Source organism: Phyllopteryx taeniolatus, chromosome 21, assembly GCF_024500385.1.
Source record: "Phyllopteryx taeniolatus isolate TA_2022b chromosome 21, UOR_Ptae_1.2, whole genome shotgun sequence".
Classification (NCBI taxonomy): domain Eukaryota; kingdom Metazoa; phylum Chordata; class Actinopteri; order Syngnathiformes; family Syngnathidae; genus Phyllopteryx; species Phyllopteryx taeniolatus.
In genome coordinates this window covers 1,090,559-1,109,627 of record NC_084522.1, presented here as the reverse complement: position 1 = coordinate 1,109,627, position 19,069 = coordinate 1,090,559, and the positions used below count along the sequence as shown (strand labels likewise).

The 19,069-nt window shown below is 49.9% G+C and overlaps 1 protein-coding gene across 2 annotated transcripts; it reads left to right on the top strand.

Moving 5' to 3' along the window:
- The first annotated feature begins 1,666 nt into the window (after positions 1–1,666).
- Positions 1,667–18,594, top strand: LOC133470715 (sodium/potassium-transporting ATPase subunit alpha-3-like). Of its 2 annotated transcripts, XM_061759421.1 has the most exons (23): positions 1,667–1,927; positions 6,879–6,992; positions 7,127–7,186; positions 7,763–7,966; positions 8,771–8,884; positions 8,959–9,093; positions 9,165–9,282; positions 10,037–10,125; positions 10,197–10,376; positions 10,651–10,849; positions 11,503–11,747; positions 11,828–12,020; positions 12,389–12,564; positions 12,627–12,763; positions 12,837–12,987; positions 13,840–14,008; positions 14,081–14,235; positions 14,723–14,846; positions 14,912–15,057; positions 15,357–15,487; positions 16,075–16,176; positions 16,316–16,407; positions 16,631–18,594. In XM_061759421.1, exons 1-23 carry the CDS (start codon positions 1,922–1,924, stop codon positions 16,657–16,659), a joined length of 3,069 nt encoding a protein of 1,022 aa, XP_061615405.1. In that variant the 5' UTR covers positions 1,667–1,921; the 3' UTR covers positions 16,660–18,594. The 2 variants fall into 2 exon arrangements, with proteins under 2 accessions (XP_061615405.1, XP_061615406.1); XM_061759422.1 differs by lacking the exons at positions 1,667–1,927; positions 6,879–6,992; positions 7,127–7,186; ... (2 more) ...; positions 11,503–11,747; positions 11,828–12,020 and having other exon boundaries at positions 8,777–8,884.
- Positions 18,595–19,069: the final 475 nt, after the last annotated feature.

Sequence of the window (19,069 nt, the reverse complement as noted above, 5' to 3'; positions counted from 1 at the left end):
GCTCATTTGGAGTCAGGTGCCAAAAAGCACTCATACTCTGTCATTTAGATACTTGTGGGGACACAAAAAAAAAAAAAACGGGTTAAAAGCAGAAGTGCTGATTCAACTGATACTAAAGTACGGACAACGTGTTTTTAAGTACAAAAGTAAATCCGATTTTTTACTCTCAGTTACTGTATATACAATAACGGTTTGGATAACTTGAACCTGAACAAAAAAAAACCTACTACTACTAACGAAAAGCTTGTTAGCTTACTTATGAACCCTTCAGGCAACTGCTACTTTACCACACACGGAGCAACAACGCATACACACACGGTGCTTGCACAACACTGTGTGTGTGTGTGTGTGTTGTAATATTAGGTGAACAGGTGCCATAGCGGAAAAAAGACAGGGAAGACCCCCCCCCCCCCCCTTTCCAGCCCTTTCCCCTCAGGCGCATCCTCCACACTCTGCTCCGTCAAGGTCATCCACAAGGTCAGTCTGGAGACATTTCCTGGGCTGCGATTGGTTGTTGTCAACGCGGAGCCAGGGCCTTAAAGGGCCAGACGTGTTAGTTCCTCGTTGCCGCTTTGTGACGCACGGGCCCGAGTGCCCGATTCCAATTGGTCATATTAAGATCAATACTGTTCCCTTTGACACCACTTGAAATCTATCTGTGCACATGCCTACTATTCTTTTCACAAATAGTGCACTAATAACAAAACAAGATGAATTGGAACTAGATGATAAAAGAGAAACGTGCTTGTTGCATTTTATATACGTCTATGTGAAAACATGATAACATGTTGACCTAATGACGAATGTGCACAATTTAGACAATACGGCTTCACGTGACAAACCAGAATGTTCCATCAAATTATGCAGATGCTGCTTCAAATCTAACTCAAATTATAATTATGACAATTTCCATAGCAATCGTAATTTAATGGCATATTTTCCTCACAGTCGTGCAACGGATCACAACTGCATACGTTTTGTAATTAAATGACATAATCTCATCATAATCTCATAATCTATGTCTAACTACGAGTGATGCTTTTTCCACTACTGGCTCCCACTACTGTATGACATTTGTGTACAGTCGTAGAAATGACTAGTGCGCGCACTAGTAGAATAGAATGAACAGGACTTGTTAGTAGAATGACGCGGGTGCGCTGGTAGAAGGACACGAATGACATTTTTACCACGACTGCCTTCCACGACTGTATGACATTTCCGTGCACTACTAAAACGACTAGGACTCACTAGTCAAATGACTTGGACACACTAAGGTAACCTTTATAAGAGGACTAGTAGACTGTGGTGCACCTGTAGACTGAATAGAGCATACTAACTTGTGATGTTTTTTGTTTTTTTTTTTATTTAAAGATTGCGACAATTTTGGGCTACTTTAACCAGCACTGTTTTTTTTTGTTTTTTTTTTACATTTTTTGTATTTTTTATCTGTATCTGTTGCTCCAGTAAACTTCAGTACTACTCACTACTAACTACTGTATGCGAGCACTTTTGCCAGCTCGCTTCCTCTGAAGTGCTCCTTTGCAGTTGAATTGTCGACGATATAAAAGCTAAGATCAAGTTTGGAAATTATTTTTCTGACCACTTTCTTTTCGGTCTGTCGCTCGGGCTCTATTTCCTTCCGCGGAGTTAGGGGGCAGCGAGTAAGCCCGCGGAGGGACACGGCATCCGAACATCTGCGCGGCTCTTCTTTCTGTGGCGGCATCATTAGCGAGGAGAAAAAGCAACGAGACGCCGCCAATTTTGTGGTCCTCCCGTGGCGACATTTCACGACTCCCTCGTGTCTCTTTCGGGTCCTGGTTGCCAAGCGAAGGGAGACATTTTTTTTTTCTTCTTCGCCCACCTGAAGCGCGGACGAGTGCACCTGCTCGAAGCGAGCCACGAAGCTCCCGGGAGAGCCCAAATGGGGGTAAGCGCCACATTCGGACGTCGTCCGCCGCGTTTATGGCAACAACAACAACAGCAACAACAACATGGCGAGCTTGTGGTCCGTTTCTTTTGAAAACGTCGACAAAAGTGTCATTTTCGGGAGGTGGGCGGGATACACGACGTCTTCGCCTTTTGGAGGCGCCCGGGCACCAAGGGCAAAAGCCACGAAACGAGCGCAAATGCCAGCAAAAGCAATCGCCATTCACCACGAGACGCCATTGAGTCCCGAGTGCGTGATGACGGCGGCAAGTTGTCTTCGCCTAACATTCTACAGCCGTCGTGCGAATTTGGACGAGGGCCGCGATGAGCACATCCCCAAAGATCTCCTTTCTCCTTTATGGCAGCAGGTTGTTGTTGAAAGAAGGAAGGAGCTGACCCGGAAAATGGACACATGGGCCCTCCCCTTCCGACCAACGTGCGCAAATACTGAAAACGGGAAACAATTGTTCGCCCATGGCACTAACAGCAGAGGCTTTGGCTTTTCCTACACCGTGATTGCTTTTTTGTTTCCGCCTACCCAACTTTCCCGATATCTTGGCATAATATGCCAAAGCGTCCAAACGCAAATGTCGGGACTGCCTTTCGAATGGCCGACAACCCCTTCCTTTTTTCAGGCTGCGAATCTGTTGCGCAACTCTTGTAGCGCGATGAAAATGTTGCAAATCGCAACCGCTGCCGTCGAGAATGTCGTCGTCCAATGCGCGGCGTGTTCAGCGCTGCGCAGCCTGTCCCCGTGATTTATTGATTCTTTTGTTTTAAGTGTACCGCAAGTGTGCATGTACGTGACTCACTCTAATGACCCAGGCTAAACTTAGCTCCTCCCCGACGGGCAAAATCTTCGTAACAGAAGGATCAGAAAAGTGTCAGAAAATAGCAGAAGATGGGTTTCACAGAAAAAAAACACGAATACGGTGGTGCTTCAACGTCGCCAGAGCAGGTGGAACCTGCGTTCGCTAGCAAATTGCTTTACGAACGCCTCTTTGGGACAAATATTGCTTGCGCGGACCCACTCTGTGTCCTGAAATCTACACGGAACTCTCACTTTAATGTGCTTTTCTCTCACAGGGACTAAACGTCATATTTGTAATTTTTTGGGCTGTAATTTAGCCCTCGGTATGGCTTTCGAGAACGTGAAACTCTGGAAAGTGCACGCCGTCTGCTGAGCTCTCGCTGGTTAGGTAAGCCCTCCTCAGTCCAGGAGCTGCCGTGCAGGGAGGGCGAGAGAGCGAGAGAGCGAGCGAGGACGGCATTTAAAGGCACAACCCACAGACGTACGCCGTGTGTGTGTGTGTGTGTGTGTGTGTGAGGCTTAATTACACGCTACAAAGGCAACCATCTATTTCTTTGCGTAATGTTTTGTCTTTATATTTACACTTTCCAATCCAGTGTTATATATCTTGGGAAGTTTTTTAGGGGGCTGGAACGGATTCACGGCCCTTCAGTCAATTTCAATGGCCGATCATTTGAGCGCCCGAAGATGGTCACGTAGCGAATCAAACCCGAAAGGCCAGGAACCGCTCGCACTTGAATTTGGGAATCGCAAACTCAAATGTTCACTCACTGTGCATATTTTAGCGCAGCGTATGATGTGATAAAAAGAAAAGAAAAGTTTGAGTGAGCGGGGGACAAATGATGTTAGCGGTACCGCCTCTGGCTCAATGTGAGTCGGAACTATTACTGGAAGATGCCTGGCATGAGACGCGCGATCTTCCACCGGTGGACGTTTTGAGCTATTATCGCAGTAATTGTCGTTGTAGATGGGCACGCTAACACGCAGCGTAGCGAGTGTCGCGTCGCATCGCATCGTATCGTATCGTAGCGCATCGTGTCACATCGTGTCGCGTCCTCCTAACGAAGGGTGATTGGTGGCGGTCTCTCGTCCGTGGCAGATTCCAGCGCGTGGGAGGCGGCGGGCCGGAATCGCGGCACGAGAGCGCGTTCAGGCCGGGCCGCAGAAGTCGTGCCGCCCTGTCACGCTTTGTCCGCCAGCTCGTCCGAGGCTAGCTCGGCAGCCCGGGACGTGCGCGTGAGAGTTTGAGGTGCAGAGGCAACCGAGGTCGATCGGTCGGGAATCCGATGATGCTCGGGCTGAGGTCAGATTGGGATCGGCGAGGAGGGCGGGCGGCAAACGGGCGAGCGGACGGCGGGTCACCTCGAGGAGGGTTGCGGGAAGGCGTGTGCGTCGGCATCCGGGAATGCCAGCAAGAAGAAAACACGACGGACGAAGTGGACTGGACTTTTTTCTTTTTCTTGTGTTCCAAAAAGATAAAAAAATGACTTGGGCAATTATGCTATTAGTCTAACTGTAAACTTTTAGGTTAGGTTAAGTTTTGGGTCCTTGTGTTGGATCTTGTGTCGTGAGAGCATGCACAAAATGCTTTTATTTTTATGTGTACTCATTGTGCATGTTGCATAATTTGTCAATACTTCCTCTCGATCTAGTTTTCATCCGCGTACGAGTGTATTTATTAATCGATCAAACGCGGCGCTGTGAGGTCACTCACTCCACCAGCGTGCGGCGCCGCGCCGTGACGTCGGGCCACGGCGTGGTTTCCACACACTCGGCGTTATGTAATACACTTTCACGCAAGGTACATCATTAAAAAAGAATTCCAGCGCTTTCGCCTCTTCCTCGAGTTATTTAAATTACCCCCGTGGATCGGACGACTGGTTAGAGCGTCAGCCTCACAGTTCTGAGGACCCGGGTTCAAATTCCGGCCCCGCCTGTGTGGAGTTTGCATGTTCTCCCCGTGCCTGCCTGGAGAAAAGTTCTCCGGGCGCTCCGGTTTCCTCCCGCATCCCAAAAACATCCGACGACTGCCATTTTCTGGTGATGCTAATGGTGGCTAATCAGCATATACTTCAATCTGTGTGTGCGCGCGTGTTTCATGTTTCAACGATACGTCGTCGTCGTCGTCGCCCAGAGAAGCAGACGGGCATTCCGAAGTGAAGTAAATGGAAATAAAGAGGCAGGGAGGGTGAAGGGGGGTGGGTACCAAGGCATGGATTATGGAGGACCCCCCCCCTCACCCCCTCCCTCATACAGATAGCGCTTTCTAGGTCGGCCGCTCCACTCATCCATTTGTAATCCATGTCTTTGTGTGCGTGTGTGTGAGACATCAGCGAGCCACCGATCGCAAGCGGCCGCTCGACAATCTCAACGGGACGATGTCGTGCGATCGCGACTCGCCTGAATCGTATACGATGATTGCGATTATCGGCCGTGACCCGCCGTTACTCACAGATCAGAAGGTTTTCCGTCACCCGGCCGATATTTGCTCGGCCCGAGATCTGCAGGATAAGCTCGGCTCGAAATTACAAGACGAGCGGACCTCGTGGTTATCATTTTGTCTGTACAACCCTAATCAATTATCATAAGATATGTTGTACATTTTACAATCCTTTTAGATGACTGCCAAAGAGTCGAGAATATCGAGAAATTTTGGGTGCAGCGGCGAACACGCGAAACGATGACAAAGGGGTCATCGTAAACTACTATGATCCCCACACAATTCAAACATCTCACCGGCGAACTGTATGCTAAGACAAGCGGGAATACGACCGAGACTGTATTACTTAATGACTCGGAGAAGTTGGCAGCTTGGCCTACTTTAGCTAAAACAGCATTGGCTCGATTGCCTAATATTAGCATGGAGGCTAGGTGGAGGTTAGCATGGTGGGAGTCAGCTGGCTTTCCGGTCATCAAGAAGTTTCTGACGTCTGCGTTTCACATCCGCGGCAACAATCGACCAGTATCTATGACGAATAAATACATTGAGGTTAATGAAGAATATTGAACTACAATGTAGAGTATGGAACGCGTTTTCTAAGGGTTAAATCTCTAAAGGTTGTTTCATGTAGCGTGCTAATGTTGCTAAAGCTAAGCAACAGCCAACGCCCTAATGAACTCGTCGTCGTTGACTTGCCGCGCGCTGCGTGATAATTTCAACGTTTAACAATTCCCGACAGGTGCGGCACGGCAAGAAGTCGAGGAGAGAGGAAGTGGAGCGGCAAATAAATGGGAGCGGGGCGATCGTGTTCCAACGAGTCGCCGACGCCGGCTTGCATCTTCTGGCCTAATTTGGGGTCACAGTTTGTGCAATTTGACTTCATGAAGTCTGCAGGCAGCTTGCAAAATGTGACAACTGCTGGCGGCTAATATGGAAACGGCAATTCAAACATTGCGTTACATTTACTCCTCGCCACATGAAAACATCGGTTGCGCCCCGTCGCCCGCCACCGATCTTCACCATCGGGCCACGGCAGAAGACGAAGACGACGTCCGCGCTCTCTCGGCTCCCGGTTGATCACGTTACGCTCATTTGGGAATGAGTCACCCGTGACGGAAGTCGCCCATTCAAACGCAAATGACGGACGGCGGCCTTCGGGTGCGTTATTGAGACTTGGTGGGAGCAGCGCACGGCGAACCTCAGACTGCCTGACAGATTATTTTTGTTGTTCACTGGGTCAATCTGCCACTCGAGTAAACAGTTGTAATCTGACGCACGCCGCTCGACAGATGGCACAGACTGGAACAATGAAACGCTGAATTTGAGGTCTTAAATTCAGAATGTCTTGCGTGCGTGGGGGAGGGGGGCCCGATGACTTCCAACCTGGTCGCTGCCATAGAAACCATTTTCCCCAACTCTCCGTGATATCGTACGTTTTGCCCTCCGTGGCTCCAAATGTAGAAAGCAATCGCAATCGCCATAATGACGAGATGAAAAAGCGACTTGAGGCTGTCATTGCTGCGAAGACATGCGGTGTCTAATTGTGACTCCAGAAACGTTCCAATACGTTTGCGAAAATCTTATGCAGTGCGCTGTGACGTCTCGTCTATTTGAATTCGCTTCCAGTGTGGGAACAGCGTTGTGTGTATATATTCTCCTTTCTGCTGTCTGTAATGAACTTTTTGTCGTTCCGGTGGACAGTACGGACGGTCGGACAGCTACCGCGTGGCCACCACGCAGGACAAGGATGAGAAGGAGTCGCCCAAGAAGAAGGGAGGCAAGGACATGGACGACCTCAAGAAGGAAGTGCCGATTGTGAGTTTTCCCGTCGGGATCTGGAGCGCGGGACGAGGGACGGCGTTCTCGCGCTGGCGTCGACGGATGATTTAAGATGCCGCACTTGATAAGATGTTGAAGGTTGAACACTTGTTTCCATCTGCTCTCTGTAGACGGAGCACAAAATGTCCGTGGAGGAAGTTTGCAGGAAGTACAGCACGGACATCGTCCAGGTGAGTTCAAACAGTCGGCGCTCGCCGGTCTCGCGTCGCCGAGACCCGACGCCAATAGCAACCATGATTTCTAATCAGTTTGTTTGTTTTACGCTTCACGTCTATCGTTTAAGCTTGAAATGCTTAAAATGTCTTAGAGATGATTCGATTTGGCGCGAACGAACCGGAAATACGAGGACACTGTTTCGCAGCCGGTTTTCTTACATTTTTGACGGTGATGCGTACATACTCCCACTTTTTAACGAGAGTGGCGCCCTGATGTGATCCGTTGGTATGTCAAATCATCTTCCCCCATTGAAATGAGTGAAAATGCCGTTATGAAACGGTTCCCGTACCTCACACTGAGCAGACGATGTTAACTTCGCGAGCCGAACCTTTCTCAGCAACATCTCGAGTTGTCGAGCGCACCGCTGCCGTGCCGCCTTTGGAAGGAGCAGGGCGTTCGGGCAGCGTCTTCGGGCGTGACAGAAAAATACTCCAAGAATTCTCCAGAACAATTCGCAAGAGGGTGACTTTGCAAATGTCGGGGTTTCCTGTATCGATTTGTACGCCTCGTGTTCATCACTCGTGTTTCAGGGTCTGACCAACGCCAGGGCCGCCGAGTACCTGGCCAGAGACGGCCTCAACGCCCTGACCCCGCCGCCCACCACCCCGGAGTGGGTCAAGTTCTGTCGCCAGCTGTTCGGCGGCTTCTCCATCCTGCTGTGGATCGGCGCCATCCTCTGCTTCCTGGCCTACGCCATCCAGGCCGCCACGGAGGACGAGCCCGCCGGGGATAACGTAAGCGCGAAGCGTCCGGACGACAATACACGGCGTGCGCGGGGTTCGCCGCCAAAACGCCGCCGCCACGGGGGGCCTTCGAATCCTGCTGTTTGTCACGGCCTCGGAAGCGGGGGCGTTCATGGGTCGCGCCGCATGAGGGCTAAACTACTATGACAAACACACACAGAAGCAGTGCAAAAAACACTCGGTCCGTCCTGCACGATGACTCGGTCGTGAGTAGTGTACCGAAGATGACTTTGGAAATGGGGACATTTACACACAGCTACCCTGTTAAAATATGTTTTATTATTATTTTCTTATTGTATTTATATTTGACAAGCCCTGAGACTTACTGGGCTAATGTGGGACCTTGCGTATCACATTTCGTGCCACAGCGCGTGTGAAGGAGTCCTTGATTCCACCACAAGGTGGCGCTTGGAGGTCAAAAAAAAAAAAAGGTCATGTTTGAGATTATGGCAGAATGGCACATGACCAGAGCGAGCCAATCACAAGAGTCACCTTGAGGAGGAAGTGATGTAAAAAAAAAATGGAAGCGTTTGTGGCTATTTTTCTCAAATTGTTTTCTCAGCAATGTAACGGATTCCAATGACAACACTGATCACGAGTCCTGTTGTGTTGCCGATGGAAACTACATTTCCTTCCAATCCCAAGCAGAGAGATTTATTTGGTGCACAGCGTGGCGCGGGAATGGCGTCGTGGCATTTCCCTTCATTTCAATAAGCAAACGATCCAAGTGTTTTGTGTTGCAACGCGGTCACGGAGCAAATAAAACCGTTGAAGTGGAGGTGGTCTGTGTTCCAGTTGTACCTCGGTATCGTGCTGTCGGCCGTCGTCATCATCACCGGCTGCTTCTCCTACTTCCAAGAAGCCAAGAGCTCCAAGATCATGGAGTCCTTCAAGAACATGGTCCCCCAGGTACCGGACACCGGCCCACGGCTCGAGAAGGCGGAGAAAGTCACCGTCGCGCTCGCTTCCCTCTGCGTTCCCAGCAAGCCCTGGTGATCCGCGAAGGGGAGAAGATGCAGATCAACGCCGAGCAGGTGGTGGCCGGAGACCTGGTGGAGGTGAAGGGGGGAGACCGGATCCCCGCCGACCTGCGCGTCGTCTCGTCCCACGGCTGCAAGGTGAGCGGCGTGGCTGCGCGCGACCGCGTGTTTGGCGCTTGCTCCTCACCTCGGTGTCGCGTCGACCGCAGGTGGACAACTCCTCCCTGACTGGCGAATCGGAGCCTCAGACCAGGTCGCCCGACTGCACCCACGACAATCCCCTGGAGACCCGCAACATCGCCTTCTTCTCCACCAACTGTGTGGAGGGTAAGTCGGCCATTTTCAAGCTTCCGTGGGCAAAGTATGAAGTTGGCACCTTTTTCCCCCGTCCTCGCGCGGGTTTTCTTCGGGAACTTGGCTGCCCTCCACGTTCAGAAAGCCCGCATGACGCCGCTCCAAATTGCCCGTAGGTGCGGTGCCAGTGTTAATGTTGCTTGTGCCTGGCGACCGGTCTTGGGTGTAGCCCGCCTCTTGCTCGCAGAAAAAGGATGAACGTGTGTTTGCAGTAATATAGCCGTTTTTTCTTCTTCAAATGTTTTCTTCAGTAGTTGGTGAATTATTTTTTATAGAAATTGATCTTAAATAAGATAAATGATAAGGCATTAGCATTTTTTTTTAAAAATTTACAGCGGCACGTTGTCTGACTGGTTAGACGCGGGTCGCGGGCATGCTGGAGCCTATCCCAGCTATCATCGGGCAAGAGACGGGGTACACCCTGAACCGGTCGCCGGCCAATCGCAGCGCACATAGAAAGAAACAACCATTCGCGCACACATTCACACCTACGGGCAATTGAAAGTCTTCAACCAACCAACCAACCTACCGCGCGTGTTTTGGGGATGCGGGAGGAAAGCGGAGTGCCCGGAGAAAACCCACGCGGGCACGGGAAGAACATGCAACTCCAGACGGGCGGGGCCGGGATTTGAACCCCGGTCCTAAGAACTGTGAGGCAGGTGTGCTAACCATTCGCTCCCCCGTGCCGGCTTTTTATATTCAATGCATGACACGCTGTTTTGTCCAGGCACGGCTCGCGGTATCGTAGTGTGCACGGGCGACCGCACCGTGATGGGCCGCATCGCCACGCTCACCTCGGGCCTGGAGACCGGCAAGGTGAGCCGGCCGCTCCGTCGGCGCCGCGCGACGACGTGGCTCGTCATTTCCGTCTGTCGTGAATTCCCCAGACGCCCATCGCCAAGGAGATCGAGCACTTCATCCACATCATCACCGGCGTGGCCGTCTTCCTGGGCGTCAGCTTCTTCGTGCTGTCGCTCGTCTTGGGGTACTCGTGGCTGGAAGCCGTCATCTTCCTCATCGGCATCATCGTGGCCAACGTGCCCGAAGGCCTGCTGGCCACCGTCACCGTGAGTGCAAACCGCCGCGCCGACGAGTCCTCGTTCGGCTGCAAGGAAAGGACCCTGTGGTCTGAAAATAAAAGATCGCATTTTCATTTTCATATTTCGTAACGACAAATATCGGTCGGTCGGATGGACATCTCCGGGTTTTACGGGCGTTTTGGAGTTCAGGTCCATCGTGGTCCCGAGGTGGTTGCGATTTGTTGCCTGGAGGTGTCCCATCCCTTCCCAAGGAGATTTGCGTAAGAGGCTAACAGTGATCGTGTGCCGCCGGCCCCGTAAGGTGTGTCTCACGCTGACTGCCAAGCGGATGGCCCGCAAGAACTGCCTGGTGAAGAACCTGGAGGCGGTGGAGACGCTGGGCTCCACCTCCACCATCTGCTCGGACAAGACGGGCACCCTGACCCAGAACAGGATGACCGTGGCCCACATGTGGTTCGACAACCAGATCCACGAGGCCGACACCACCGAGGACCAGTCGGGTAAAAGGGAGCTTTTCCGCTCGCTCTTCCTCTGCGCTCGTTTCCACAATAAAACGAAAACCAGGCAAAAATGAATAAAGGTGACAAATAGGAAACGATTGTTTATTAGTCATCGTCTCGAAAAGATCAAGATATGAAAAAGTTTTTTAAATTAAGAAATTAATTAGCGGCCCGTCCTGCGCCGTGCGGCGGATGGCGAGTCAAATCGGAGCACAACGATTCCCTTTGTTTGATTACAATCACGGTGGGAAAATCTCCATACTTGACTAGGAATTTATTCTTTTACAAAACCTGAAGAAAAATACGCAGTTTGATTGTTTATTATGTGCGCGTTGCACAGATGTTTTTCAATAAGTTGGAATCCTGTGAAAAGTTGATTTATTTTGCTAGCCAAAATGTGCCAAAGTGTTTTGTATTCAAAACGTATCAAAGTTTTGCATAAGTGATCGTATTAAGGCGCCGAACGTTAACGGGTATGAGGAAGGGGAACATTGAGCACTGCACTTTAAAATGAAATCCATTTGAAGAGGAATATTGATGAGCAACTTTCACTCCGTTTTCTACACGTGCAAAACCTCAGTTGGCTTTTTCAAACGGAAGCGAGCGATCGCGATCACTTGCCGTGTTGCGTGCGTCCTGCGCCGTCTCCGCAGGCTCCTCCTTCGACAAGAGCTCCAGCACGTGGGCGTCCCTGGCCCGCATCGCCGCGCTGTGCAACCGCGCCGTGTTCAAGGCCGGCCAGGAGTCTCTGCCCATCCTGAAGCGCGACGTGGCCGGCGACGCCTCCGAGTCGGCGCTGCTCAAGTGCATCGAGCTGTCGTGCGGCGGCGTCAAGACCGTGAGGGACAAGAACAAGAAGGTGGCCGAGATACCCTTCAACTCCACCAACAAGTACCAGGTACGCGCTGGCCAGGAGGACGCTCGCGGGCCGCCCGGCGTCGGCTTTCTAACGGCACCTGGTACTTCCTCGGTCTCCAGCTCTCCATCCACGAGAGCGACGACGCGTCGGACAACCGCTACCTGCTGGTGATGAAGGGAGCCCCCGAGAGGATCCTGGACCGCTGCTCCACCATCATGCTGCAGGGCCGCGAGCAGCCCATGGACGACGAGATGAAGGAGGCCTTCCAGAACGCCTACCTGGAGCTGGGAGGCTTGGGGGAGAGAGTGCTGGGTAAACCTAAAGATTATTGAGCTCCCACCCGTGGTACACTCCACGCCATCCGTGGCAAGCTTCTGGAAACGGGATCTGCTCTTGGCAAAGAGCGCGGCACAGGGCCCGCTACTGCGACTCCCAGAGCGGCCGCTCTAGCTGAAGGGCGGCGCCGGAACGCTCATCGTCCGCAGTCCCTCGTTCGGGCTTCAAGCGGGAGATTTGGATTTCTGCCTACCCACCTAGGCAACAAAAGCCGCAGAGCCAAAGCTCGGTCTCGCCGTGGGTGGGCTGGGCGTGTCCCCTTCTTGTGACTGCCTATGGCAGTAAATCAGGCCCGTAGCGCTTGGTCCGTCATCTTAGTTTTGTTTGTGTTTGAATCCTGCCAGGCTTCTGCCACCTCTTCCTGCCAGAGGACTCCTACCCAAAAGGTTTCGCCTTTGACACGGACGACGTCAACTTCCAGACGGACAACCTCTGCTTCGTCGGCCTCATGTCCATGATCGACCCGCCCCGCGCCGCCGTTCCCGACGCCGTGGGCAAATGTCGCTCCGCCGGCATTAAGGTGGGCGCCGCGTCCGCCTTCGGTCCGCTCGCCTCGTTTAAACGTTTTCCTTCCTCGCTCAGGTCATCATGGTGACCGGCGATCACCCGATCACGGCCAAGGCCATCGCCAAGGGCGTGGGCATCATCTCCGAGGGCAACGAGACGGTGGAAGACATCGCCGCGCGTCTCAACATCCCCGTGAGTCAGGTGAACCCCAGGTGAGAGACGGACGTCCGCGTATCGCCACGCGCGTTCTGAGGCATCGTTGTAATGGTGCCGCCGCCGCCGCAGGGACGCAAAAGCCTGCGTGATCCACGGAACGGACCTGAAAGATCTCAACCAGGACCAGATGGACGACATTTTAAGGAATCACACGGAGATCGTCTTTGCCAGGACCTCGCCTCAGCAGAAGCTGATCATCGTCGAGGGCTGCCAGAGACAGGTACGCCCGGGCACCCGTGAAAAGCCAAACGCTGCGAGAAACCAACAACCAAAACAAACGTTTTTAGCACCTTAATAGTTGAAACCGTAAGTAGACCGCAAACTCCGATCCCAAAACGCGATAACTCATCTTAGGACGTCACCCTGAAAGAAAATGCCGTACAGATTGCGAGAACGCCGCTGTGGCACAACCCCGAAAAATACTAATGACTACTTTCCTAGTCGCCATTTGATGGTGTTTTGGATAGCTTTCTCATTCAAAAGACATTATTTGAAAAAATACATTCTCATTGCATTTTTTTAGTATGATTTATAATCCATTTAATTATCCTTGATTCAAATATTATTTAATAACATGATAAAGAATGTTATTTTGATAGAAAATGAATTCATTTTCATAGGGAAAATAGTTTATCTTAATAATGCAATCATTTCCATTTTCAAATGTGTATTATAATTGTAATTATTTCATCAAATGGAATCGTAGGATGTATTTGTGATATTGTTTTACTTTAATCACACAATCATTCTGTCGAATGTTATTTTTGGAGAATGTACAGCTAAAATGTTTATTTGACTAATATTTCTTTATTTATTGATTCTGAATAAATCAATGGCGCAATTATTTATGACTGCACAACTACCAATAAGTTTGAAATCAGCAATTTTAGGGGCGAAACTCGAATGAAAGGACGTAACCGGGCATATTTTGTGAGTTTCTCACTGAATAGCTGTTGCTCCAGGGAACAATTGGGAATGTAAGTTAGGCGGGGACTCTCTGTTGGTTGGCACGACGGTCGCGCGTTGTGGTGGGAGGCCCCCGGTGAGGCTCGCGACCTTTCCTCGTCGCCAGGGCGCCATCGTGGCCGTGACGGGCGACGGCGTCAACGACTCTCCCGCCCTCAAGAAGGCCGACATCGGCGTCGCCATGGGAATCTCCGGCTCGGACGTGTCCAAGCAAGCCGCCGACATGATCCTGCTGGACGACAACTTCGCCTCCATCGTCACGGGCGTCGAGGAAGGTGAGCGGCGGCGCGCCGGCGAGGAGGAGCGGAGCCGCGACGCGACTCGACTCGAACGCTTTGTCCCGGCAGGCCGTCTCATCTTTGACAACCTGAAGAAGTCCATCGCCTACACGCTCACCAGCAACATCCCCGAGATCACGCCCTTCCTCTTCTTCATCCTGGTCAACATCCCGCTTCCGCTGGGCACCATCACCATCCTCTGCATCGACCTGGGCACCGACATGGTGAGTACGGGCGCACGGGAGACGTGGAGTCGAGCGCGCGTGAGGTCAGAAGCTGTCGCGCTTCCGCCCGACTGTTTTTGATGGGCTCGTTCTTCCGCACCAAAATTGCCATCGGCGCGATGGAGGGGAAAAGGGACTCCTCCGTCGTGTTCCTGCAAAATTTGAGAAAAATGAGCGCAGTCGTCCGAGCTCCGATTGATTAAAAGAAGCGTCCCAAGACTTTTGCCCACGCATTACAGTTATGGCTAAAAAGCAACTCCATTGTCTGTTACATATTTATTCGTCTCCAAAATCCTTCTCTCATTATTTTGGCAGTCTGATTTCAGGAAAAAAGCGTAGGTGTCTTTTTATGAAGTCGTGGCTAAAAATATTGGAACCCCGGGGGTGCCAACGTTTTTAGCCACAATTATGATTCTTTTTTTAAAGACATCATCATCATCATTATTATTATGATGAATAGGAAATGAGGCGAGTGTTGCGCGTGCAGGTGCCGGCCATCTCCCTGGCGTACGAGGCGGCGGAAAGCGACATCATGAAGCGTCAGCCCAGGAACCCGATGAGGGACAAGCTGGTCAACGAGAGACTCATCAGCATCGCCTACGGACAGATCGGTGAGTCGCTGGCTTGCAATGGCCGCTAGGGCGCCGCCTCACCCGACGTGTCGCCGCGTCTTCAGGTATGATCCAAGCTCTCGGCGGCTTCTTCGCCTACTTTGTCATCATGGCGGAAAACGGCTTCCGGCCCGCCGTGCTGATGGGGATCCGCCTCAACTGGGACGACCGCTCCAACAACGACCTGGAAGACAGCTACGGGCAACAATGGGTACGAGCCGCCATTAGTGTTGTGCCCACGCAGAAAAATCGAAACAATGAAACTAACCCTTTTTCCGAAATCCACATTTCCGACATCCTCCTTCCGCATTTCGCAAGCGCTTCCAACTTTAAGCTGCTCAGCTCATTCAGGCCCTTTTTCCAAAGTTTTCATGATTCCATATCTTCCTGACAAACATATTTATTCCTTCCACTTTTCTCACATTGTCTTTTTTTTTTTTTTTTTTTTTTTTGAAAGTTGTCACACAGTTTTCTGCAGAAATGTGTGCGCACGTCTTCTTTCTTTGACAGACGTACGAGCAGCGCAAGATTGTGGAGTTCACGTGCCACACGGCGTTCTTCGTCAGCATCGTGGTGGTGCAGTGGGCCGACGTCATCGTCTGCAAGACCAGACGCAACTCCGTCTTCCAGCAGGGCATGAGGTCAGTCGCGCTCGCCATTCGCCTTCCCAAATGTTAGCTCCGTTGACGACGCGACTGTCCGTCGATGTCGAACGTGAATGCGAGCGATCCTGCGTCTTTCACCCTTCGGGATTTGCTTGCCCACGGCGCTAATGACGCGCTTGACTGTAATTCAGACTTGAGCATCACGTCAGCGTAGGCTCGTGATTGATTCTAGCGCCTTCCTACTTGCGTTTTGACAAATCTGGCTTACGTGGTCGCCGTAGTGACGAGACTGCGCCCTAAAGCGAGGACCTCCTTTTGTTTGGGTTTCTTGCAGCTGCAGTTTCCATTAGCGGCCGCTAGGTGTCAGCGAAGACCTTACTTTAAGTCCTACACTGACCACTTGATTAGGTACCCTTGCATAATCTAGAGAGCCAACAGCACCAAAACTCTGCCCGTAAAACGATAACAATAATAGTAATACTAATATTACGCAGATTGTCAGGGAGAGACATGGATTCATATATTGTTGCTTGTATTTTGCACTCAAGTTTGCTTAGCCGCCGACTGGCTGTGTTCTTCTGTGAAGGCACTGATTTCCTGTGGTTTCCTTCCATTTTTCACAGGAACAAGATTTTGATCTTCGGCCTGTTTGAGGAAACGGCCCTCGCTGCCTTCCTGTCCTACTGCCCCGGCATGGACGTGGCGCTACGGATGTACCCGCTCAAGTAGGAGACCGGCAACTGCGTCTTTACTTCTTTGCTTTGCTTCTACAGACCGAGCAGCACAGTTGCCCGTTGAATTATCATCATGCACAAACTTGTTTCAAGCTTTCCATTCTGTTGTCATCACTGTACATGTTTTCAGGGCCAGCTGGTGGTTTTGCGCGTTTCCGTACAGTTTCCTCATCTTTGTTTACGATGAGATTCGAAAGCTCATCCTGCGCCGAAACCCTGGAGGTAAGCGCACACACACACACGCCATTCAAGGGCTCCATTTGAACTATTCATTTGCCAGGGCTGTCTTTTTTTTTATTGCTTATTATTTTTTTGCATCTTCTGTAGTTCAAACAGGCAATAGATTTTATTTTAAAGCTATATCGCCCTGCATGAATCGTCGAATCCAAAAATGTGCTGACACTCTTTTTATTTCTTCTTCTTCTTCTTCTTGTGGTGCGTTCAGGTTGGGTGGAAAAGGAGACGTACTATTAAATTATCAAAACATCACGAATGTCTCATTCTCCCCCTCTCCTCTGCCTTTTGTCTCACCACCCCGACCCCGCCATTCCCAAGCCCCGCCCCTTTCACCACGCCCCCTCGCTGGCCCCTCCCATGCTGTCAGCTGATTGGCTAGCACATTACAAATAAGAACGTACGTGCTTGAACACCCATCTGGCGTCCATTCTTGTTGTTTACATTCATAGAGTGCACGTTGCCATGGTAACAAGCTACTGATGTTGATTTTTCCACCAACTTGAAAAAAATTGCCTAAAAAAAAAAAATAAATCGCCAAGATGGCACAGACGGGGAGAGGATGTTAGCATGGGGGCTAACACACACACCCCTTTTCCCCCGACACTCAGCTCCAAACTGCCAACCATTGTGCCGACGCTTGTTGCCATGACGCCTGAATGCGCCGTGGTTGCCGCTTTCCCAACTCCAGTGCAGCGCCGCGTTTAAAAAAAAATCCACAAATGTTGGGCACTTTGTTTTTTTGTTTGTTCGTTTTCAGCTTGGGCAGCACAGTGGTGAGTGGTTAGAACGTCTGCCTCACAGTTCTGAGGTTGGGGTTCAAACCCTCTCTTCCAACCCCCCCCAAAATCCCCCCCAGTGTCTTCTGGTCTGCTTGTTTTTTGACTGCCCGACTGATTGGCTGTTGTTGATTTTGAATACATTTATTTGCGAGCGAGTGTGGGAGCCGCTTGTTTTCACGTGACGAAGCCCACTGTTTCTCCCTCCCCCCCCGGTCTTACCGTTTGACGTTTGTCTTGTTGATGAGCGCCTTCAACGCCCCCGCCCCCGGGCAGGGGTGGGCAAACTTTGGTTCTCAAGGGCCACGGTTGACTTTTGCCACGAGCCAGGTCATTTGCAGATGAGGAAAAAAAGAAGGAAAAAAAACGTTAAAAAGCGCGCGTCTAAATTGTCAAATTATTGCTTTTGACAAAACAATAAAAAATGAGTTGGATTTATATGATAAACCAAATAAAAAGTTGTTACTATTTTTGTTTTATTTACATCAAATTAACTAAAGAACTATTCAATCAGATAAATGAATGAATTTAAATAATATATACCAAACTATAATTTTATGGTATTTATAATTTAATGTTAATTAATGAGCCAGTTATCTAATAAAATGTTTTAATTGTTAAAATGTTACATTGTTTTACAAATACCTTTTATTCTCGTATTTAAATATATACATTTTTAAGAAATGACCCACGACCCTAGTGAGGATATGCAGTACAGAAACTAGACTGATGGATGATTTATGAGTTATGAATGAGATAGATGAATTAAAATAAAAGAAGAAATAAATGTTACTTGAACAATTTTTAGGAAAATTTTGAAAACCACCGCCATTAGTTGACATACCCTGGTGTAATTTGTAAGAAGTGTACCATTCTTTAAAGACGAGCGTGGTAACAAAAACACATTTATTTTAGTTTCAATAAGATTTAAAATTCAAACCGGATGACATTTCAGAATAGCACAATCATTAAGCAAAACATAGCAATTAAAACCATGAGATTCAGACGTATTTTCACCCAAATTGGCAATATTTCACAAAGTCTGCCGAGGCGTGTAAACTATCAGAACAAGCGTACGGCTAAATGAATACAGCAAATACGACAGAACGTTTTGGTATTGGAAATGCTCGCTGGCCGGGCCGCGAGCCATACTTTGCCCACCCCTGTCCGCTCTTAACGGGAGAGGAAAACAAAAAGTTCCGGTCTTCGATTTCGTGATTTGAATTGGCGGAGCGAGGCGCTTGGGAATTTGCTCGCGGAAGCGGCAGCAAAAAAAATCAAACGACCGACAGAAGAAAATGAAATCAAATCAAATGTTTTTTCTTCTCTTTTCTCACTTTGCTCTCCATTCTGTTTTTGTGTCATGAAAATGGAAATAAATGCTCGTTGCTGACGGCTCCCGTGTCCTAGCGTCCTTTTTTACAAGATTGACAAACACACTTGAACGCCTCTGACGGGACTTGAAGTCAGGACGGAAGTGTCGGCGTGATGTGAAGAGACTGGCCTCCCAGGCACAAGCAGGAATCTGCTCCCTCTGCATGTTTGTCATCAAACTTGTGGGTGAGTGCGCCATTCCTTTTTACATCGTACGGCACTCATGGTAAAATACATTCAACGATACCTGTACCTTAGTTGTTTTTTTTAATATATAAGCTGTCACTTGACCGATTTGTGTTTTTTGTTTTCTTTCTTCTTCTTGAGTTGCTCTCAAAACCCAACGTTACGAGCACGATCTGGTGGCAGCGCTTGGCAGACGGGCAACAATTTTTCGAGAAAGTTTAACGGGAAACTGTCATGATGTTAGTTTGTTTTGTTGACATGGGTTTTGATGAGATTTGGTTTGTGCGATCTTTTCTTGCGTTCCCGTCTCG

Excerpts from the sequence above, each read along its gene's own strand:
- LOC133470715 (XM_061759421.1), top strand. Across the intron at positions 8,885-8,958 it reads TCAAGAACATGGTCCCCCAG|CAAGCCCTGGTGATCCGCGA; the intron begins GTACCGGACACC and ends CTGCGTTCCCAG. Across the intron at positions 16,177-16,315 it reads CTACGGATGTACCCGCTCAA|GGCCAGCTGGTGGTTTTGCG; the intron begins GTAGGAGACCGG and ends ACATGTTTTCAG.